The sequence below is a fragment of the Dromiciops gliroides genome, chromosome 3 (assembly GCF_019393635.1).
Source record: "Dromiciops gliroides isolate mDroGli1 chromosome 3, mDroGli1.pri, whole genome shotgun sequence".
In the NCBI taxonomy this organism is placed as follows: Eukaryota; Metazoa; Chordata; class Mammalia; order Microbiotheria; family Microbiotheriidae; genus Dromiciops; species Dromiciops gliroides.
Genome location: NC_057863.1, coordinates 617,870,919 through 617,895,367, shown reverse-complemented (window position 1 = coordinate 617,895,367; position 24,449 = coordinate 617,870,919). Strand labels below are relative to the sequence as shown.

Below are 24,449 nucleotides of genomic sequence, written 5' to 3'. Positions count from 1 at the left end.
CACACACAATCACACCCTCCCCGACAAAGCGCGAGGCTTATGTGCTCACAGTTATTATCAGCAGAAATGTCAGTGGAGGTAACCCCTCATTGGTAATGAGCCAGAAACTAAGTGAGGAGGTACAGCAAAAACCTCCAGGGGCCAGGGAGTGTCTCCCACTTGGGGCGCCCTGGTTAGGACTCACAAAGACTGGGCCAATCCTCAGAGGAAGGCTGCAGGGGCAAATTTCTGTTTGTTCACTTGTTGTTTCCCCTTCCTCAGGGTAGAACTGTGAGGAAAATCTCTAGAGAAAATCTTAGGCACAGCTAGTCCAGGGTCTCCCCAATAGGGATTATCGGCAGCATCCCTTCTAGAATGGTATTCGAGGAACAAAGGAGAGATACAAGGTCAGTCAAATGTATTTATTAGGTGCCTGTTATGTGCCCAGTACTGTAGCTAATCAGTGGGAACACAAAGAAAGGCAAAAATGTTCTGACTCTCAAGGATTTACATCCGGATCGGGGAGAGAACATGGAAACAACTGTGTACAAGCAAGATAGGGATGTATATTATACATGTGTGTATATAGAGACACATTATATAGTACGTCTATATTATATCATATATGTCTATATAGAAACCTTATATATGAATCTATATTATAACATATCTTACACATGTATTTGGAGTTACTTTATAGTTACCTTGATATCATATCTTATCTCTGTATATATTGTTGTTCTGCCATTTTTCAATCACGTTCCTGACTCCAAGTCTGATGTTCTTCCTACTGTGCCACCTAACTGCCCTATATGTATATGTGTGTATATTTATCTATCTATCTATATATATATAGATATATACATATATATACACACATACACACACACACACACATATATATATATCTTTATAGGTTACATCTATTTGTTGTGTCATTTCAGTAGTGTCCAATTCTTTGTGACCCTATTTGGGGTTTTCTTGGCAAATATGCTAGAATGGTTTGCCATTCCCGTTTCCCTGCTCATTTGACAGATGAGGAAACTGAGGCAAACAGGGATTAAAGTGACTTGCCTAGAGTCATATAGCTAGTGTCTGAATCTGAATTTGAACTCAGGTTTTCCTGACTTCAGGCTCAGAGTTCTATCTACTGTGCCACTTAGCTGCTCCTATATTACATATATCTTGTATCATATATATGTATGTGTGTGTGTGTGTGTATGTATATAGAGACAGTATATATTACATCGATATCATAACTCCCTGTGTATGATAAATAGTACATACTCTTCAATGAAAAGCAGTGAGATTAAGGACTGGTAAAGGCTTCCTCTAGAAAATAGGACTTTAGATGAGCCCCAGGTATGGGGCTCAAGAAAATGCCTAGAGGTGGGAGATGAGCATTTTAGGAGAATAGCAAAGGAGGTCAGTGTCAATGGATTGAAGAGTACCTGGGAGGGGAATAAGATGTAACAAGAGTGGCAAGGTACAGGGAGCTGTGAAGGGCTTCAAATGCCAGACAAAGGGCTTTTGTCCCATGGGGCACAGGACAACTACAGATTTCCTCCACTACAAAAGAAATGCTTGAAACAAAATAACAAGAGGTAACATTTCTCTAGCACTTCAAGGTCTGTAAACTGCTTCATTTAAACCGTTCCTCCCAACATCCCTGAAAGGTGGGTGCTAAATAGTCAACAGCAAGAACCCTGGTGATGAGGATGATGATAATTATAATTATAATAGCATTTTTATATCACTCTAAGGTATGCATTTAATGTATGTTACCTCATTTGCTCCTTCGCAACCACCCTGTGAGGTAAGAGTTATTATTATTCCCACTGTGTTATTCCATCATTTCAGGGGTTTTCTTGGCAGAGATACTGGAGTGCTTTGCCATTTCCTTGTTCAGCTCATTTTAAAGATGAGGAAACTGAGGCAAACAGGGTTAAGTAACTTGCACAGGGTCACAGCTAGTAAGTGTCTGAAGGTGGATTTGAACTCAGAAAGGTGAGTCTTCCTGTCTCCAGGCCCAGCACTCTAACCACTGTACCACCTATCTGTCCTACTTTACAGATGACTGAGGTTGAAAGAGGTCAAAGAATTTGCCCAGTGTCACACAGCTAAAAAGTGTTGTGGGCAGGATTTGCACTTGGGCCAGTATACTATTTAGCAGGCTATTTCAGAAATGCACACTGACATAGACAAAACATGAAACAGTAAGCCCTAACTACTATTTTCTTCTTCCAGGAGGGTGGTCTGTAAAACCCTATGAAAAAAACTCTGAAATATTTTTTGAGACAGATGAACATTTACTTGGTTTTTACCTAAGCTAGGTCCTGTCTGGATATCTCCCTCAAGGTTCAGGTCTTCCAGAAAGCCAGGGCTCATTGAGGTTTGGGTTCATTCTCTTATCCATGGCTGTCTTCTCCTCTAAGAAACATTGTAGGAACTGCGTAATGACTGTATCATTTCAGAGCTCCACTGGCCGTGCATTAATGTTCCTGTTTTCTTGTAGTTCCTCTAACATTTGCCATTTTCCTTTTGTGTCATCTCTGATGGGTGGGAGGTGTAACTGCAGAGTTGCTTTAATATATATTTCTCCTTCTATCTTTACCATTTTTTTGTGCAAAAGCTCTTGAATTTCATTTTTTTTTTTTGCAGGGCAATGAGGGTTAAGTGACTTGCCCAGGGACACATAGCTAGTAAGTATCAAATGTCTGAGGTTGGATTTGAACTCAGGTCCTCCTGAATCCAGGGCCAGTGCTTTATCTACTGCACCACATCGTTGCCCATTGAGTTTCATCTTTTACAATTTCCTCTATCTGTACCTTGTTTAATTAAGAATGTTCACTTTGTTCACAGTTGTGAAAAGTACCTCCTATCATTTCTCAATAATCTGGCCTTTCAGGTCTCTTGTATCTATTCTGAACTTATTATGGTACATGGTGTAAGATTAACATCTAAATCTAAAATCTGCCAACTTGCTTTTCAGTTTTCTCAACAGTTCTTATCAAAAGCTGAGTTCTTCCCTTGATTCAAATCACTCCTGGAGGATTTTATATATTCAGAGGATTATTTGTGAGGGGTGTGTGTGTGTGTGTGTGTGTGTGTGTGTGAAAGAGGGACTCACAGGAATACTAGGGAGTTGACCATTCAGCAGTCACAAGTGAGTTTATTTCACTTTTGTGGAGAATCCAAACTTGCATATAGTAAGTACTTGATAAATTCTCGGACTGTTGAATTCTAGACCCCCAAGTCACACTTTGCAAAGGGGTCTTCTCATCATCCCAGCACCCCCCTTGCTCTAGGTCCTGGGCTGCTTGGGCTGTGGTATCTTTATTTTTGCAGAGGAAGCATCCAAAGAATGAATGTCCTCTCTTTGCTCAGAAGAGAGGTGGGGGCCTATGGGTATAGAATGCTGCATACATGGACACAGCTACTGTTTTCATTAGTTTTGCATAACTGTTTTTCTTTGATACAAGGGAGATTTCAGTTGGGATGGAGTAGGGGCATCAGTAAAGACAGCTAAAAGTAAGAACAAATTTCACTCATTACATATTCTTGTGTTGCATTGCTTTGATTTTATTTGTTAGTCAGAGGCACCATGAACCACAGCAGGCTTCTCCCCCAAATAGTTTTCATCATCCAGAGGCTTCCTGAGGAGTTTAATTGCTTTTTGTCCTGCTCACAACTACAACAAAATGCAATGCCTCCCAAGGTAACAGGGATGGGAAGTGTTTTTAAGGCCTACCACCAGCACACCTTTGTAGGCCTGGATTTGGATGTTGGTCAGCCTCATATTGGCCACTAAGACATCTCTCAGGCCTCATAGGCTATCTAGCCTAGTAGCCTCAGGATCCACTGGGAGTCGCTGCCCCCAGATAAACGAATGAGTGGTTCCTCTGATGCTGGGTCAGCAATGCAGCTGACTTAGAGTTTCACAGGTTGCTAAAAGCCTTAGAAAAATCCATCACATGCGTAGGATTGAATGTCTCATCAGGCTGGGAGTCAGAAACACACAAAACAAAAACACACAAACCCACACACATGGCGTGGTATCCTGAAGCTCTCTCCAAAAAGAACCTATAATAAGCACTTGGCATGCAGGGACACAAATAGATAAGGCAGCATGGGAGATCTTAACTCTCAGCATCTCAACGGGATTCAGGTCTGTTGCCTCTATAGCAATGACGATCCTTTCTGACAGTTCTTGGGGTTTTGTCTGCCTGGTGATGCTGGCCCAGGCCAAAAAAGTCATGAAATGTCACGGGATCTATTCAGGAGTTGGGAGGGATCTTAGAGATCCTTTGGTCTGGGGGCTCTTTACCTGGAGGTCTGTGAACTTATTTTGTTTTTGGGTGAGACAATTGGGGTTAAGTGACTTCTTCTCAGTATAAACCTAATAGTAGTATTGCTAGGATTCAATGTTTATACACAGTTTAATAACTTTTTTTTTTTAGTGAGGCAATTGGGGTTAAGTGACTTGCCCAGGGTCACACAGCTAGTAAGTGTTAAGTGTCTGAGGCCAGATTTGAACTCAGGTCCTCCTGACTCCAGGGCCAGCACTCTATCCATTGTGCCATCCAGCTGCCTCCTGTGAACTTATCTATTTCTTTTCTTTTCTTTTTTTTTTTTTGTTTTTTTGGTGAGGCAATTGGGGTTAAGTGACTTGCCCAGGGTCACACAGCTAGTAAGTGTTAAGTGTCTGAGGTCGGATTTGAACTCAGGTCCTCCTGACTCCAGGGCCGGTACTCTATCCACTGCACCACCTAGCTGCCCCGTGTGAACTTATTTTTAAAAAATTAATTTTGATCCCTATATTTCAGTCTTATTGATTTTCTTTGTGATTCCTCTATATTTTATTTTATGCATTTAAAAATATTCTTCTGAGATGAGGTCCATAGGTTTCACCAGACTGACTGCCAGAGGGCTCCAGGACACGTGAGCTCCCGTAATTAGTCCAACTTCTTAATTTTTAAGAGGGACCTGAGGAATCTGGGGAAGTCCAGGGAGGTCATGGGATTGCAGAATCATCAATTTAGAGCTGGGAAATCAGAGGTCATCAAGAGAAGGGAGGGAATGGACTCAGCCTAGATCACAGAAGTAGCAAGGGGTAAGTAGGATTTGAACTCATGTCCTTTGACTCCCTTTGTGCTACATTGTTACTGGAGGCTGACACTTGCCCCACATCCCAGGGATAAGAAGCAGAGGTGTAATGGGAGCCCAGACCCCCTGAACTCCATTTGATTTTTTTTTCTTCTATTACAACACGGTGTTGAGGGAAGGTGGTTTAGGAGGGATTCTCCTGCAGGCAGCTCAATGCCCTGACTCGGTGGACTATGCAGGCACTGGGCATTTTGAAGTGTTGCCCACTAACATTTTCAATGATGTCATTGCAAAACAATAATGCTTGGGGAATCAGAAATGTGAATCAGAGAATAAGGGTCACAAGGGCCAACTGAATATCTCTTTTCCTTGAAATTCCTTTTTTTTTTAAGGCAATGGGGGTTAAGTGACTTGCCAAGGGTGACGCATCTAGTAAGTGTCAAGTGTCTGAGGCTTGATTTGAACTCAGGTCCTCCTGACTCCAGGGCCAGTGCTCTATCCACTGTGCCACCTAACTGCCTCCTGTCAATTTATTCTTTTCTTTTCTTTTCTTTTTTTTGGTGAGGCAATTAGGGTTAAGTGACTTGCCCAGGGTCACACAGCTAGTAAGTGTCAAGTGTCTGAGACCAGATTTGAACTCAGGTACTCCTGAATCCAGGGCCAGTGCTTTATCCACTGCGCCATCTAGCTTCCCCCTGTCAATTTATTCTTAAGGAAAAGGGGAAACAGAATAAAAGGTGGGGAAGGACTTTTCTGAATGAGTATTCTCCCAAATCCTATTCTACCAGTGTCCAAGAAACATGAAAGCCTCAGGGAGAAATTCCATTTAGCAATTTATCAATGTGGTTATTTATCAGTTCAGCTGTTCACTAAATGGAGGCATGCAGGGCCAGTGGGCAATCAACATACCGTCTAACGTGGTTCCTTCAGTTCTAGGAATTAATTTCTATCAGGGAATTGCTTATGCTCCCTCCAGTGCAAGATGTCTAGATGACGAAGGTTAATAAAGTTGTGCTTGGTTCCTGTTCCCTCAGAGAAATGGCTGGGGGTGGGGTGGGGGTGGTTTACATTCTAGGAGAGTGTAAACTCCTTGAGGACAGGACTGTTTAATTTTTGTATCTTGTATGCTATCCAGTGCCTTGCACATTGTAGGTGTTTATTTAATAACTACTTGTTGAATGGAGCTGATGGACAATAGGAAAGGGAGAGAAGGGAAAGGCCAGGGACACATGGAAAGTTGTCACATCTAGACGATGAGGTGGTGAGTTCCTCATTTAATTGAATACTTCTCATTTCTTGATGGGCGGGGCATGGAGCTGGGGAAGAATGCTAATGCATTTCTGTAAAAAAAGTGGGGCAAGAATCCCACCTCAGGGAGACCTCTTGGAGAAAGAGGACCATCCTCTAGGAGCTGTTTTTAAAAAAAAGGTCCCAAGTCCTATCCCTGGACTCTTGGGGGCACAGCCTGGGACCTCTTTCTTCATAAACCTCACAGAAGGGTGTGTGTGGGGGGAAGTAGAGACATGATTGGAGATTGTAGGATGCTACATGTTCAGTTGGAAGAGACTTTCAGAAGCCATCTGGGCCAACAACCCCAGAGAGATCATTAAGTGATATGCCCAAGGTCACCCAGCTAGTAGGTGTCAAAGGTAGGATTTGAACTCACATCCTCTGACTCTGGAGCCCAAGCCACCAACTCTGAGTTTTTTTCCTTCTCTTGGGAGAAATGCTACTGGCCATCTAATCCTCTTGACTTGGAAAGCTATTACCAGAACCTGGAAAATATACTAGCTGTTTGATTCCATCTCTAGGGTTGGACAGAGAAAGACCTTTCCTACCCCCTGGTCCCAACCTTGGTCTTACTCCAGAAAACAGGCACAGAGGAGAGCAATCGGCCTAATTAGAAATGGCAGTGTGGATTCTTGGCTGATATCCCTAAGCGGGGCACAGAATTTCTTGTTCTGTCCCCCTCCCTACCAATCCATGTAGTGCCCTAGAGGTGGAGTTAGCCTGGGGCTGGGCAGCTGACCCACTGCAGTTCGTATCTGCTGTGGGGCAAAGTGGATAGATATTAAGGGGTGAGGAGAAAGCCAGGGACTGAAGTGTGAGGAGGATTGGGGAGGAATGAAGTGGCTGAGGATATCCACAGAGAAGCTAGAGGCATCATCCCCTTGCAAGGTAAATCTTAAATGGGGCTTGTGGCTCAAAGTCCAATGGAGTCTGGTGTACATCAGACCTTCTCTTGTCCACAGAGGAATTGACCACACCCCCTCCATTTGCCCAAGGAGAGAAGGTGGATCAGGAGACCTAGAGACTGTTACATGTGAATTTGAGTGGGTTCTAGAACCTTAGGGGTGAGGGGCAAGACACATCACAAATATTTTTTTTCTAGACCCCACCCCATCCCCATGCAGATGTCAAAATGGACCCAGCCCAATGAAGAAAAAGCAATTTCCAAGAAGGTGTTGGACCTGGGAATATGGGAGGAGGTATGGGGAAGGTGGAGGGAATGAGGGAGGGGGATGCCAAGCCCGCCTTGGGGTCAAGGCACCACATTCCACCACTTGAAGGCAAAGGGCTTCCGGCAGACATTGGTACCACAGTGGACCTCGCCCATTAATTTGTGATAGGAGGAAATGTCATCGATGAAAGTACAGGAGAAACCCAAGGGCTGCAGAAGCGAGCACACGTGAGCCTCCAGACAGCACTGCTCCTCGATCAGGGGCCCAAAGGGCTTGGGGATGCCCAGGTCCTTGCCAAGCACAATCATATTCACCTGTATGGGGAGAGAGGTGCACGCTTGTTGTGTGTAGGGGGAGAGGGCACTAGTGCAGCCTGACAGGGTAGGGAAGGAGCAAAGGTGGATGTCACTAGTAATAAAGACTGGACTTGGAGATCCAGCTAGTAGTTCCAATTCTTTTTTTTTTTTTTAGTGAGGCAATTGGGCTTAAGTGACTTGCCCAGGGTCACACAGCTAGTAAGTGTTAAGTGTCTGAGGCCGGATTTGAACTCAGGTACTCCTGACTCCAGGGCTGGTGCTCTATCCACTGCGCCACCTAGCTACCCCAGTAGTTCCAATTCTTAAACTTATTAGGTATGGGATCAGAGAAAATTATTTCATTTCCTTGAGCCTCACTTTCCTCATCTGTAAGATGGAGCTGGCAAAAGGAAAATAGGATGTAAGTTTGTTTGTTGTGAGGCAATTGGGGTTAAGTGACTTGCCCAGGGTCACGCAGCTAGTGTCAAGTGTCTGAGGCTGGATTAGAACTCAGGTCCTCCTGACTCCAGGGCTAGTGCTTTATCCACTGTGCCACTTATCTACCCCTCAGAAAATAGGATTTTAGAATAAGAAGGGCTCATTTAGTCCAGACCACTCATTTTACAGATGAGGAAACTGAGGCTCAGAAAAGTTCAATGACTTGCCTAGGGTCACACAGGTAGGTAAAGGCAGCATTTGAACCCAGGCATCTTGACTAAAAATCTAGTGCCTGTTTCCCTTGAAGGGTTGTTGTGGGCCAGGGCTTTATGAGTCTCTAAGAACCAAAGAAACTTGAGTTATGTTTACTGAGATGATACAGAAAATAGAGGGTATGATAATAGTGATAACATTTGTTTGGCACTTTAACATTTGCCAAGCACTTGACAATTGGATAGGTCAGATTTCTGGGCCAATTTGAAAGGATGAGAGATGGCGGAGATGGAAACTTGCTTCTCAGGCAAGTGAAGGCTTATTCCCAAGACTCCAGGTCATTGTGCCTTCCCTTTCTCTCAACTGATCACAGAATGACAGCTTCAGAACTGGACAGCGCCTCAGAGGTCATCTACTCCAACCCTCTACAAAGAAAACTCAGCTACTCTGTCTCCAGAGCCAATTTCCCTTTTTTTCTGTTTTTTGGACGGGGCAATGGGGATTAAGTGACTTGCCCAGGGTCACACAGCTAGTAAGTGTCAAGTGTCTGAGGCCGGATTTGAACTCAGGTACTCCTGAATCCAGGGCCGGTGCTTTATCCACTGTGCCACCCAGTCAACCCATGCCAATTTCCTTTTGACTGCTACCATGGTGCCTCATTGATCAAAGAAACAGACTCCATTCTAGTCCTTGGGCACTTATCCTCTCACCACCACTGACTGGCAAGGGTGAGGATTGGTACCACAGAACAGAAAAGGGCAGAAACAATTCCCTCCCCTAATTGATTGTCTTCTCCTTATTTCTACTACAGCAGGCAACTGCTTTAAGAAGCCAATCTAGATAGACTGGGCATCAGAGGATCTTCCCTATGCCTGAAGGAAAACCTGAGTTCAAACCCAGCTTAAGACATTTACTAGTTGTGTGATCCTGAGCAAGTCACTTAAACCTCTGTCTCACTTTCCTCATTTGTAAAATATGGATAATAGCAGCATGTACCTCCCAGGATTGTTGTAAGGAGAAAATGAGATGATATTTATGAAGGGCATTGCAAAGATTAAAGCATATCCCTCATGCCCTCCTTTTTCATCTCTGTCTCCCAGTATCTCTAGCTTCAAGTCTCAGATAAAATCCCACTTTTTACAGGAAGCTTTTCCTGAATCCTCTTAATGCTAGCCCTATCTCTCTGTTGATTATCTCCAATTATATACATATGTAATTATATATTACATCACATGTAATTATATATAATTACATATATAATCTATTCCTATAAATATGATACATGGCGATATGTAATATCACTATATATCGTATCTTTTTCTTTCTACGTATATATTTATGTGCATATATGTATATATAAAGACACACAATACACACACACACGACACAATCTATCTGTTTGTACATAGTTGTTTGCCTATTCCATTAGTCTGAGAGCTGCTGGAGAGTGTCTTTTGCCCTTCTTTGTATCTCCAGTCCTTAGCACAATGCCTGGCACATACTAGGTACTTAATAAACTCCTATTTATGTGATGCTTTTTAAATTAAAAAATACATTGACTTCACTTCTCAACCTCGGTATCCTCATCTGTAAAATGGGAGCAGTATTTGGGCACTTTTCCCTTAACAGGGTTGTGAGGAAAGTGTTCGTAAACCTTAAAGTTCTCTAAAAGGGAGAATTACTGTTATTCTCAGATGCTCATGGCAGAGAATGCAATTGTTATTATCTCTGGGAAGACATTAGGGCTTATGGAGGTTAAGAGGTAGCTTGGGGGGGGGGCAGTTAGGTGGTGCAGTGGATAGAGCACCGGCTCTGGAGTCAGGAGTACCTGAGTTCAAATCCGGCCTCAGACACATAACACTTACTAGCTGTGTGACCCTGGGCAAGTCACTTAACCCCAATTGCCTCACTAAAAGATTAAAAAAAAAAGAGGTAGCTTAGGGGTGCCATGGATAGAACTCTGGATTTGGAGTCAGAAAGACCTGAGTTCCAATCCTGCTCCAGATGTTTACTAGCTGAATGACTTTGGGCAGGCTGCTTAACCTTTCAGACTCAGTTTCATCATTTGTGAAATGGGAATTAATAATATTAATAATATAATAATAATTATTATATCAATGGGTATTATTAATGGTGTTAAAATAATAACTATAGGGTGATTGGAAGGAGTAAATGAGCTAAGTTATGCAAAGTATTTTGTAAACTTTAAATAAAGTGTTATATAAATGCTAGCTATTATTAATAGTGACTTGCTAGTCACTAGTGAGTTACTATAACACAGTTATTAGTAAGTTGGGATAACTAGAAACTTGGGTCATCCAATCAGCTGAAGCCTCTTTCCCCTTAGCTAATCAGTGATCTAGGTAGGGGTGGAGGAATACAGCCTTCCTGGGACCACATCTGACCCATTGTGTTGACTGGGTGGAAGTGAACAGTCCTGGATTGGAATTAGAAGAGCTGGATTTGAATCTCAGGCTCCACCACTTACTAAAAGTATGACTTTGGACAAGTCATCTAACTCCTCTGAGCCTCAGTTTCCTCAACTGTAAAAAAAGGAGAGGGTTTGGACAGGATGGCCCTAGAGGTTCTGTCTGGCTATAGCATCTGTGAACTCTGATCAATGCCTTCACATTTCTAGTGGCTTGGAGTATGAGCTGCTTACCATGTTTGGGAAATAAGCCATGGCTTGGCCATCCTCATTCAACTTGAACAGAGCTGGGAGGTCAATGATATCCTTCTCTGTTAACCCGAGTTCTTTTTTCAGGATATCCCGGTTCCAATCCAGGCAGCGCTGAGGAGAAATTGGGGAGGGGGGAGGGAGAAAGCAGAGGTAAAAATGTGCTTTGGCTCGGTTAGGATACTGGCAGTATTCGCCTCTCTGAGTATTTCTAGAGCCCCAAGGTTGCCACTTTGGATAAGCCATATCCCCTCTTTGGGACTCAGTTTCCTAATCCATAAAATGAAGGGGTTGGACAAGTTGGCTCCTTCTGGCTCTGGCTCTAGGATCCTATAATCATAACCCTTCCATGATCCAACCTTTAATAGGAGTCCCTGAATAATAGTTTAAGGGCCACTAGGACCTCAGTATTATCTTCAGTGTCTCTTTTCTGATGCCATCATTCTCAGTTGGGAATGAGAAGGAAGAGGGAAGACCAAACCAAAAATGACAGCCTTAAATCAATCAATCAATCTCTCTCTCTCTCTCTCTCTCTCTCTCTCATAAATATACTAACTGGTGGCAGCTAGGTGGCACAGTGGATAGAGCACTGGCCCTGGATTCAGGAGGACCCGAGTTCAAATTTGGCCTCAGACACTTGACACTTACTAGTTATGTGACCCTGGGCAAGTCACTTAATCCTCACTGCCCCACAAAAATAAATAAATAATTAAACAAACAAACAAACGAACGAATGAATAAATAAATGAATATACTAACTGCTTTGTCAGGGAATATGCTATTGGGATTGTGTTTATTTTGAAGTATCTATTGTGTAAAGTGAGAATAAAAATAAAATTGAATTTAAGAAATGAGATTCTTGGGGTAGTCATAACAAAGTGAATTTGGGAAACTGTACCATCCATGCAAAGGTATATAAGTGAACATGAGGTTTAATAGCTTGAAGCTACACTATGACTTTTGGTACACTCTGACTAAGTATGATTATTCCCCTTGACTGTTTCCCATGTCTGGATGTGATCCCTGGCACAGTCCTAAGAATGACTCTGGCTCTATTGTGATACATGGTGCCCCTCACAAGGGTACCCTTGCCTGCTTTCAATGTGTTTCCAGCCCACTGTGGACAAAGAATGTCCGTGTTATTCTTCACTTTCCTCATAAGCTGGCATGGTTTGGTGATTTGGGCAAAGCCCTGAGCACTCACAGTCCCTATGCCCACAGTGGCTTCTTTGTCCCCATGCCATTTCCAAAGGACAAACCACCAGGACCTGGGGCTGGCCCTGAGAGGGATTCAGCAAGGTAGTACCCTGCCTGTCCCACCAGAAGCCATTCATCCAGGCTCCATGCTCCTGCCCTTACCTGGGCATACAGGTTCTGTTGCACCAGATTCTCATTAGACAGGATCTTATTGATGGTAATCCGTTTGCTGCTCATACCCCCCAAGCCTGCAGAGGGGGAAAGGACAGGACAGTCATAACCTGAGACTCCTGGCATACTCCTGGATATCTAGGTTGTTCCCTGTGATCCTAACATCTGGGTGAGTGGAGTACTTGACTAAAAGTCAGGAAGAACTGAGTCTGAATCCTTCATCAATCACTTACTAGGCTGTGTGGCCCTGGGCAAGTTGCTAACCTCTCTCAGCCTCAGTCCCATGCCTTATAAAATGAGAATAATAATTGCTCCTACCTCACAGGGTCCTTTTGAGGAGCAAATGAAATAACATGTAAAGCACATAACTTAGAGCACTTTAAAAATACCTCCTCCTCTTCCTTCTAATCATCATAATCTTTGCTATTGATCACTTCTGGGACCTTGAATAGTGGCATCACCTCCCTGGGTCCCAGTTTCTTCATCTGGGAGGTGAGGGAGTTGGGATAGATGATCTCGAAGATCTCCTTCAATGGAAGGAGAGCTGGCCAAAGAAGGTGGAAAGTGTGGCATCTGAGATGTCTCCAAATCACCTATTCTTCTCCCTGGAGGTCCCCCTAGATCATATTTCTGTAGCCTTGCTGGCAGAGGAGAGAGTGCATTCCAAGCACATGGTATAACCAGGACAAATACATAAAGAATAGAAATACAATGCTGAGTTCAGGGAACAGCAAATAAGCCAGTTTGGCTAGAAATGGAGAGTGTGTGAGGGGAGGAATATGAAATATTGCAGCCAGAGTGTGAAGGTCTTTAAATGCCAACCTGTGGAATTAGGATTTTATGCTAGAGGCAATAGGGGCCACTGAAGCTTTTAGGTCTAACTTTTGGGGGAACTACTTTGGCAGATTTATGGATGATAAATTATAGAGGGGAGAGAATGGAAGCAGGGGGTCCAATTAGGAAACTATTTTAATAGTTTAGGAGAGAGGTGACAGATTCCTGAATTAGAATGTTGTCTATGTAAGCGGATCAAGGGGGATGGATGCTAAAGATGCTGTAGAAGTAGAATCAACTTGGCTTTTCAATTGATGGGATATGTAGGGGGTAGAGGAGGGTAAGGAGTTGAGGTTGACTCAGAGGTTGTGAATTTGGATGGTGGTGCTCCTCAAGAGAAATGGTGGGGGCAGTTAGGTGGCGGAGTAGATAGAGCACTGGCTCTGGATTCAGGAGGACCTGAGTTCAAATCCAGCCTCAGACACTTGACATGTACTAGCTGTGTGACCCTGGGCAAGTCACTCAACCCCAATTGCCTCACCAAAAAAAAAAAAAAAAAAAAAGAGAAATGGTGAAGTTTGGAGGAGGGAAAGATTTAGGGGGAAAGGTAATGAGTCTAGTATTGGACATGTTGCATTGGCAATACCTATCTCAAAGGAGCTAATAAATGTCAGTAGTGATTATTTCTGTTGTTTAGAAATCTTCCCTGTGGACCTTGAAGAGTGCTATGCATTCAATCCTTATCTCATGATGATAGTGATAACAATATAAGAACTTGTATCCTCAGCTTCATGATCCATCTGACCCAGGACCTTTTATGGATGGAGACATGAAGGGATGCCTTGGAGGAAGTTCTATGAATCATAGGCATATTTCTTTTTTTCTTTTTTCTTTTTTTTAACCTATAAGGTATTTTCTTTTTTCCGTTACATGTAAAGATAGTTCTCAACTTTTGTTTATACAAGCTTTACAATTTCAGATTTTTCTCCCTCCCTCCCCTTCCTCCCCCCTCCCCTAGACAGCAGGCAATCTGATATAGGTTATATCTATATATCTATATACATATACATATATATATCTATACACACACATATATATATCCATAATAACATTAATCCATAGACATATTTCAAAACACCCCTAGTCTATATCTTAGTGTCACTCCCTCCCATGGTTAGTCTTTCCTCCCACCCAAATGATTCCTCTCAGCCCCCACCATTAGCTCTTATCCTTCCTCCAGAGCTCTGGGGTCACTTACCTTTGAACAAGATAGCTTCTCCATGTCCTTGTTTCTGCTTTTCCCGGAAGAGCTTGTAGCAGGCAGAGGTACTGGCCATGAGCAACCGGAATTCCTGAAGGAGAGGACCCCCAAGGGTGCCATGGAGCAGGGGGGTGGAGACAAAGGATGAGGGTTACAAAGAACATCCTAAAATGACACCTTTCCTCAAGGGTCTCAAAGCAACCTCTAGATTCCCTCTCATTCTTCAACATATTTCCAGGTGGTAAGAAGCCATCAGGGATGATTCTCCCCTTTTCACAAAGAAGAAAAAATGAGGCAGAGAGAAGAGGATTGACCTTTCTAGGGGAAGCAGCATAGGAAGCATTTCTGGTGTCCCCCGGTGCAAGCTGGAGCTCCCCAGTGGCTGTCTTTGGGGACAGAGGGTTTCTTACCATTTTCTCCTCGGAGAGCAACACAAGCCTAGATTTGGGCTCAGTATATAAAGGATTCATGGGCAGGGCAGAAGAAACTCCCTCAAAGAGGTGGGCCAATGCCCAGGAAGCCAGGGGGAATTTTCAGGACCTTAGGGCTTGGCTGCTTCCTCTCTCCAAAAAGGCCAAAGAGGATTGATCTCAACTCAAGGCACCATACGGTGATAAGAACACTGATGCGCTGGGTTTGAATTCTACCCCTGATACATATTGAGTCCAACTCCTGGGCCTTAGTTTCCCCATCTGTAAAAAGGAAGGGGTTGGACCATCTAGGTTGTCAAGGTTTCTTCCAGTCTTATATCTAAGACATGATGACTAATAATAGCTCATGTGCTATAGATCGCTCTTATGGCTGTAAAACTCTTTCCTTGTAAGTGCTATTATTCCCATTTTGCAGGTAAGAAAACTGAGGCTTAAAAGGATTATTTTATTTAACCCGTAGTCATAGGAAGTGTTACAACTGGGACTGAAACCCAGATCTTCTGAGGACAAATTCAAAATCTTGGAATTGTACATTTAGAGTTTGAAGGGAGGGAGCAGCTAGGTGGCACAGTGGATAGAGCACTGGCCCTGGATTCAGGAGGACCTGAGTTCAAATCTGGCCTCAGACCCTTGACACTTACTAGCTGTGTGACTCTGGGCAAGTCACTTAACCCCCATCGCCCCACAAAAAACCCCAAACAAACAACAACAACAACAACAAAAACCAACAAAAAAAGGTAGAACAACATTTAGGATTTGGTCATAGAGTTTGAAGGGGCCTTAGAGTTGTTTCCACTATAACAGATGAGGAAGCTGAGACCTGGAGGAATGAAATTACTCAAGGTTACACAGGGAGTAAGTGGTAGATGTGGATTTAAGGTCATCGTTCTATCTATTGCACCACACTGCCTCTCAACCATGCTGCTTTTCCAAGGGTGGTGTGACCCTATTCATGGAGATATTCAGGCTTGCTCAAGCTTCTACCACATGTGGCCTCCCAGCCTCCCTCCTCCTCCCTTTCCTCCCCTTTCCTTGATGACGACATTGTCCTATGCTGGACCAGAAGGGCAGCCCCTGGGCTCTGTTAAGGCCCCTGCCCCTGCTCACCTTTTTGCCTGGGATGGGAACGAAGGTCATAAATTCATCCACGTGGCCAACAATCAGCCAGTCAGAATACAGCTCCACTGGTGCCTGCACTACCTGAGCCTGGAGGAAATCTCTCACAACCTTCGTCATCCTTCTTCCGCCAGACCTGGGGAGGGGAGGGGTGAGAAAGGAGGAGAACGGCTTTAGGAGGAGGCAGATTCCATCCCTCCTCGCCCCTTCCCCTCTGATGAGCCTGGAACGTTCTCATCTGATAAGTCTGCTCAGGCTGACATACTAGGGGTCTCAGAAGTCTTGTTCAGTCGTGTCTGACTCTTTGTGACCCCATTTGGGGTTTTCTTGGCAGAGATACTGGAGTGGTTTGCCATTTCTACACTATACAATCACATGTTATATGAGACAATAATTTATTACATGGCATATTATATAGGTATAACAATGTTATATTATTATATAAGCACACAATATATGGGATAATAATGTATCACGATATATTATATAGGCATATACAACACTATATTATTATATAAGTATATATTACATGGGATAATAACAGCACCTACCAAAGAGCACCTATCCTAGGAAGTCCGTATTTAGAATATGAAGAACAGGAGCTGGTTTTGCTTCTTCATTATATCCCCAGTACCTGACCCATGGTAAGCACTTGATAAATGCTTGCTGACTGGTTGAATGTGCAGACCCCAGGAAGAGAAGGCAAAGCTTACCCCGAAGGAATGAATGGTGGAATTTCATGCATCATCAGTGGATATTTTAGGGTGTGGGTCAGAGGAACCTCCCCAGTGATCCTTGAATCACACCTTGTAGGCAACAACCTACTTGGTTTACAGGGGGAAAGCTGGCCCAGCTGGGAGCTTTGCTGGCTGAAGGGCTCTCTTACAAGGGGAAGCTGCTGCCGATGAGGATCCGGCCCAGGGGGTACTCCTTCCCATTCACCGTCACAGGGGGGCTGACCTCTAGGTTCCCGAAGGAATCCAGGCTGGTGACTTCCTCGAAGAGGGGTTCCCGGGTCACATAGCCAAAATCTGGGCCCTGCGCAGACAGCACACTTGGTTATCCTTCCTCATGTACTGAGCTCATCCACCATTCCCCAGGCCATATGTCTGCCCACTTCAGTGCAACACTCAGTTTTCAATTACGCCATGGTCTGCTCATCTCTACCGTCTGGTTAAATCCCAGCCCCTTCACAGAAGGGATGTACGGGGAAGGGCTTGGGGGTTTGGGCATAGACAGGATAAGTGTGACACAAAGTGTGTATCCATAATAGGGGTTTTTAATCGATGGTGTCTGTGGACTTTAAAAAATGTTTTGATGACTATTTCAACAGAATTGATCTCCTTTGTAATCCTGTGTATTTTATTTTATGGATTTAAATACATTCTTCTGAGAAGGGGTCCGTGGACTTCTCTGGACACTGCCAAAGGGCTCAGCCTAGGGCACAAAAGAATGTAAGGGCTTCTGGCCTTTAATGTTCACCTAGTCCTATATTTCAAGGTAAAACACACAATCACGAGGCATCATAGCATGGGGGAAAGAACGCTAGAGTTGGATTCAGGATAAAAAGGATACAGAATCCCAGATGAGGAAGGTATCTCAGGAGCCATTTAGGCTGAAGGCTAATAGAGCAGGAATCCCCTTCCAACAAGCAGTCAACCAGCCTTGGTGTAGTGGATGGATCCTTGGACTTGGAGAAAGGACAATCTGAATTTTTTTTTTTTTGTGGGGTAATGAGGGTTAAGTGACTTGCCCAGGGTCACACAGCTAGTAAGTGTCAAGTGTCTGAGGTCGGATTTGAACTCAGTAACTCCTGAATCCAGGGCCGGTGCTCTATCCACTGCACCACCTAGCTGACCCCAGGACAATCTGAATTTGAATCCTGCCTCAGACACTCACTAGCTGTGTGATAGCAGACAAGTCATTTAACTTCTGTTTGCCTCATCTCTAAAAATAGGGAACTGGCCCCTAAGGTCCCTTCTAGCTTGAAATCGATTCACCCACGACTCCTTCCAGTGAAGAGTGACTCATGCCCTTCCATTTCTGGATACTTCTAGGGTTAGGAAAGTCTTTATTTTTGTCTTTGAATCCCCAGAGCTTAGTAGTGTAGTGCCCAGCAGGCACTTAATAAATGCTGTTAACAGATCAATTGATTACTTTGAGTCCAAGACAGATTCTTTTTTAAACTTCTACCTGTTGCTTCCAGCTCTGACTTTTGGGGCAAGGCAGAAAGAGTCTAAGCTGGCTTTCCCATCTGAGACCTGCCAACTGGGCTCAATTGGCAAGTATTGGGGGTCTGGAGGGGCAGGGCTTGACTAAGGGAGTTCCCTGATCATCCTGATGGTGATGGTGAACCTTTGTTAGGAATTTTGTATCTTCCTCTGGAGGGTATAGATATAGCCCTTAGTGTCTCCTACAGATGACTTTTACTTCTCCTGGTTGAATTATTGGCTTGGACTGAAGAGCTACCCCTTTGTGTTGGTCTATGAAAGGGAACTTTCAACTATTCGGCAGCTGTGGGGTGGGAGGAGGGAGCTGCATGGTCCGAGGGGTGAGAGGTCCTGAACCTTAGCTTTAATCAATCTATCGATAAACATTTATTAAGCACTTACTAAGTGCCAGTTAACTGCCGGGGGTTCAAAAAGAGGCAAAAGGGGCAGCTGGGTGGCGCAGTGGATAAAGCACCGGCCCTGGATTCAGGAGTACCTGAGTTCAAATCCGGCCTCAGACACTTGACACTTACTAGCTGTATGATCCTGGGCAAGTCACTTAACCCCCATTGCCCTGGAAAAAAAAAAGAGGCAAAAGACAGTCCCTGCCCTCAAGGAGCACATAATCGAATGGGAGGAGGAGCTTCTGAAGGCATCTTGAGAATACATCAACAGGGGCTGATGATTCCCAGAACTTAGTCTTGTTCTGGGAAGGGGGGAGGGAGTTTCTGGTCAGTACCTGTCATAACAATTGCATATCTAGCAACCCCAAACTCCAGAGCCCTAGAATCCGATCTTCTATTGAGAGAAAGGGAATTTATGACCCCTCGGAGAGGGAAGAACGTCATGTGTGTGGTCCTCAAAGGTCTAAGAGCAGCAAAGGACTAAAGCCACGTTGTGGAAGAGCAAGGGATCTGGGTTTTACTCTCCATTATTACTGAGTTATTAGACTGAGTGAATCCAATGGAAAGGGGGCAGGTAATGGGGGACTTAACATATGGCACTTAATATATGCATGTTGATTGATTGGTTCCTTTTATGGGCTAGGGGATGCCATGGTGCGTAGAGTGCTAGGCCTGGAGTCAGGAAGACTCATCTTCTTGAGTTCAAATCTGGCCTCAGACACTTTCTAGCTGTGTGACCCTGGGCAAGTCACTTAACCTTGTTGCCTTGGTTTCCTTATCTGTAAAATGAGCTGTAGAAGGAAATGGCAACTGACTCCAGTATCTTTGCCAAGAGAACCCAAATGGGGTCACAAAGAGTTGGACACAACTGAAAACTATTGAACAAGACTCACCCAAATGTCAGGGTGTTTTCTTTCTAGCAACCCTAATTCTTCTTTTCTCAGGTTAAGCATTCCCTGTTCCTTCAACTCGGGGACCTTGATCATCCTGATTTAATATTGCTGAGTACTCCCCAGCTTATTAACATGCTTCCTAAAATGTGATGTCCAGAATTGAAGTGGTCTGACTCTGGCAGAGAACTTAGGGACCACCCACTCTTGTCTTCCAGATACTCTGCTTCCCTTAATGAAGTTTAAGATTGCATTTTCTTTCTTGGCTGCCACACCATTCTGATGACTCATCCTGAGCGTGTAATCGGCTAAAACCAGGACACCAATCCAAACCTTGTTACCTACCACTTGTGTGATCTTGGGCAAACAGCTTAAACTCTCTCTGGGCCTTAGTTTTATCTGCAAGATGGGTATATTTCACTAAATGATCTCTGTGGTCCACTCTGGTCCTTAACTCCAATGAGTCTATTAACTTTTTTTGGACTGGGTTTTGAATGCTGGATCTGGAGCCAAAGAACCTGGTTTTGGATCCTAACTCATTGCCCTTGCTGTCTGTGTAACCTTGGGCAAGTCACTTTATGGGGAACTCAGTCTCCTGGTCTGTAAAATGAAGGGGATTAGAAGCTTTAATTCTATGACCTCTAAGGTTGCTTCTACTGTAACTTTGCCCATCTAGTGCTGCTTGCACTTGTCATCTCTCATATAAACTACACCCTGATGGGGCCTGAGGCCAAGTTCCAGTTCCCTCTGCCATTGTGGGGCCCGAGTGACAAAAGGCAGGGAAGGGAGAGGGGGTGGGGGAGGAATTTGGCCCATGAAAGTTGTGTTGCAATTCTCCATGAATAGTTACCCCCGCCCCAAGGGGTGCAGACAAATGACCAGAGCTTAGCACACTCTCGCCTTGAAAATCCCAGTTGGCTGAGGATGAGGTGGGCCCCCGGGTGTCTGGGGCAGCTGGGGAGCTTTACAACAACGGGATCAGGTGTGAAGCAGAGAGCCGACAAAGCCAACCTGGCCCTGAGGGCCTGGGAATGATGACAGCACCCAGCTCTTGGCCTTGGGCTGTGCTAAGGACACGAGAAACAAATGGTGACAGGGGAGGAGAATTGTGAAGTCTTCCTTCCCAGCCTCCATCACCACTGGGCTCTTGGTGCTACTGGGTGCTGGTGCTCATGTCCGGGTGTGTGGGCGGGGGATGGCGTAGTGGAGAGGGCTAGGCTGAGAGTCAGGAAAGCCTGGGTTCAAATGCCACCTCAGATACTTACTAGAGGTATAATTCTAGGTGAGTCACTTCAATCTGCCTAGGTTTTCATTGTAAAATGAGGGGATTGGATTCCGTGGCATCTAAGGTCCATCCTAGCTCTAAATTTATGATCTATTTAAAAAGCTGTTCATTTTACAGATGAGGGAACAAGCCTAGAGAAATGAAGCGCCCAGGGTCACACAGGGAACAATCCACAAGAGACAGGATTCAAATTTAGGACCTTTGACAAAGGATTATGAATTTTAGAGCTGCAAGGGAGGTCAGCCTTGTGACCCCCCAATGCCCCATTTCCTGAGGGTCCTTCCCTCATCTTGCAGTTTTCTGACCTCAAATGCCAAGTCTGTAGAGATCACAGAATGTTAGAGTTGGAAGAGACCCTAGAGAACTTCAAATCCTCATTTGACAGAGGCGGCAGCTGAGACCCAGGGAGGTCAAAGAACTTCCTAGGGCCATATAGCTCTGGAACCAGAACCCAGCGCTCTCGACGCCAAGCCTGGTTTCTGTTCTTTCTGCTTGGCCAGTTGCTCATATAAAGGGAAGGGGCTTGAGAGATCACATCAGATGTTAGAGCTGGGAAGGATGTTGGACGTCATCTTGTTGCATTCCCTCATTTGACAGAGGAGGAAACTGAGACCCAGATTTGCCGCAGGTCACACAGGCAGCTAAGTAGCAGGTTGGAATCTGCACCCAGGTCTTCCAGGGCTGCAGCCTCCCTTCCCTGGCTGCCTCTTCTCTAGGTCTTCTGCCTCCAAGTGCAATTGTTCTTTGCCATCAATGCCTCCCCCTTGGTTCTGGGGTTGAATGGTGAGCCTTCCACCTTTAAACATAGCTAAGGGGGGCAGCTAGGTGACACAGTGGATAAAGCACCAGCCCTGGATTCAGGAGGTCCCGAGTTCAAATCCAGCCTCAGACACTTGACACTTACTAGCTGGTGGCCTTGGGCAAGTCACTTAAACCTCGTTGCCCCGCAAAAAACAAACAAACAAACAAACAAAAAACATAGCTAAGAAACTCCAGGGAATCTTACCAAAAGTTCCTTCACTGGGAAGTCTTTCAGGTTCCCATCTCGGGGGGAATCTAGGACCACAGGAAAGCCTTTGTGGGGAGCATCAATATAGCCAAACTCAACTTCATCCTATTTGGGAAAGCAAAATGAGCCATCAGATAAGCATGGGGAGATGGGGGCTGGTCCTTCTAGCTAAATCTGTCCATCTGGGTTTACACAGTCAGGGTCGCCGCCACTAGGGGGCAGTCAGACCTCAGCCTGGGCTACCCTGCACTTGATTGAGCTGAGGACCACCTTGGCCCCTGTGACGGCATCTATCCATCCATCTGACCGTCAGCAAACCTTTGTTCAGTAACATACCTCATCCGGGTCCAAACTTATAGTATATGACTCCCTTCCTTCCCCCTTTTCCCTCATCACTTTTCATTTACTCTTGGGTTTCAGGTAAGCTGGAACTGCTCTTCACCTTTCTCTTGTCTCTGTGTCTGCTCAAGGCATTTCCCTCAAGCCTGGAATGGATCCATCTAAGATACCATCTCCTTCAGGAAGTCCTCAATCTCACTCTTTCTTCTCCAACCCTTGGAAAGTGATTTCCCACTTAGCCAAATTTTCATTCACATTTTTTCTTGCATCTCTCTTTCTCCCTTGTATCATATTTAATAACAACAACAATAACAAATATGTCCATAGCACTTGAAGGTTTCCAAAGCATTTTGCATATATTATATTATTCAAGTCACACATGAACCCTGGGAAGGAGATGCTATCTATCAGTCCCATTTTATAGATAAAGAAACTGAGGCTGAGAGAGGTTATGTGACTTGCCTAAAGTTATACAACCAGCAAGTATCTGAGGCAGGATTTGAACTCAGGTCTTCATAATACTAAGTCAAGCACTCTATCCAATACTCCATCTAGTGTTTACTATTTATGTACTTGTTGCCTTACCCCCATCTCCTTACAGTCCTATTAGATTGTAAGCTCCTTGAGAACAGGACCTGTGTCTTGTCTATCCATTGAACTCAGGACTTGAATATCATAAGTATGCATGAAAAGTTTGTACTGCTGCATGATTATGACCAAGCTTGGCTTTGAAGAAGGGCTAAGAAAACATCTCTCCTTCCTTTGCAGAGAAGTTGGGGCTAATGGGTGGCACTGTGGGCAACAGTGCATATACTGTGAGACTCAGTTGATATGATACAATGGTGATTTTTGTAGAGCAATTTTCTTCCCCTTTAAAAACAGTCTTTTTAATTTTTTACATTAAAATTGTAATTTAATTTATATTTAATTATTAATGCATCTTATTAATTTTAATTAAATGAAATTTTAATTTAATCAATTAATTAGATTTAATTTAAAAATGAAAAATGGGGGCGTGGCAGCTAGGTGGCATAGTGGATAAAGCACTGGTCCCACAAAAAAACAAAACAAAAAACAATAAAAATGAAAAATGGGGTCATTTGCAGGAAGCAAAGGCTGGTCCCATAGTTAGGTCTAACAGATGGACAGCCTTTGAACTTCACTGAGACCTATGTAATGAATGTGAAAAGAACTAGAGTCACCCTCCAGGGTGCTGGGCAGACCTGATCTCCTAAGAAAGATGCAAGGGAGGATTTGGGTGAGATACATATGTCTATCAAAGACGGCATGCCACAGAGCAAGTGCCAGTTTCCATACATAGAGGAGACTCTTCACTGAGGACTCCCTCTATCAATGAAGTCACAGGTCTGATTTGAGGGTGGGATGGGGAATGGCCAGGAAACATGAGAAAGCACGAGATGAGAAGCCTTGAATGAGCTGCCATCTACCTCCACTGGAAGAAGGACTTGAATCAGTGAGGTCATAGGCCCAGAGAAGTATGGAAGAGTTATTAGATTGAGGCTGGGATATGTGGCCAGTTATCATCATTAACAGACTTAAATAATATCAGAGTTGTAAAGGACCTCAGTGGACATCCAATCTAACCCATCGCTAATCAAGTGTCATAGAACATGGAGAGTCAGAAAGACCTGAATTTGAATCCTGACCCTGGTACTTACTAGTTATGTGACCCTGGGCAAGTCACTTAACTTTTCTGTACCTCAGTTTACCCATCTACAAAATCAGGATAAGAGTAGCATCTACCTGTTTACCTTCTTTTATTTATTTATTCATTCATTTATCTATCTATCAATTTATTTATTTTGCAGGATAATGAGGGTTAAGTGACTTGCCCAGGGTCACACAGCTAGTAAGTGTCAAGTGTCTGAGGCCGGATTTGAACTCAGGTTCTCCTGAATCCAGGGCCAGTGCTTTATCCACTGTGCCACCTAGCTGCCCCCCTGTTTGCCTTATTAATGGAGGGAGAGAATTTGTTTCTTAAAATTTAAAAAAATGAATGTAACCACCCCACCAAGAACCTCCCCCTGCCATCTACCTTACCAGGGTTGTTGTGAGGATCAAACATAGTAGCATAAGTAAAATGCTTTGCTAGTCTTAGAGCTCCTCTCTATATAAATGCTAGTTAGTTATTAAGAATGCCCCCTCTATTTCTGACTCTGTACCTGCTGGA

At 44.2% G+C, this 24,449-nt stretch overlaps 1 protein-coding gene across 2 annotated transcripts in view; it reads right to left on the bottom strand.

Annotated features, from left to right (window-relative positions):
* Positions 1-24,449, bottom strand: part of PADI2 (peptidyl arginine deiminase 2) — a 69,514-nt gene that overhangs the window by 2,067 nt on the left and 42,998 nt on the right. Inside the window, exons 10-16 of one of the 2 annotated variants that reach the window (XM_043993291.1) lie at positions 21,917-22,024; positions 17,008-17,159; positions 16,113-16,257; positions 14,572-14,665; positions 12,531-12,616; positions 11,157-11,285; positions 5,660-7,861 (exon numbers count right to left, since the gene is read on the bottom strand). In XM_043993291.1, the coding sequence (XP_043849226.1) occupies positions 7,628-7,861; positions 11,157-11,285; positions 12,531-12,616; positions 14,572-14,665; positions 16,113-16,257; positions 17,008-17,159; positions 21,917-22,024 (948 nt within the window). In that variant the 3' untranslated portion in view covers positions 5,660-7,627. Of the gene's footprint in view, positions 1-5,659; positions 7,862-11,156; positions 11,286-12,530; positions 12,617-14,571; positions 14,666-16,112; positions 16,258-17,007; positions 17,160-21,916; positions 22,025-24,449 lie in introns of those variants that run through there. The other variant, XM_043993292.1, reaches the window with a different exon arrangement.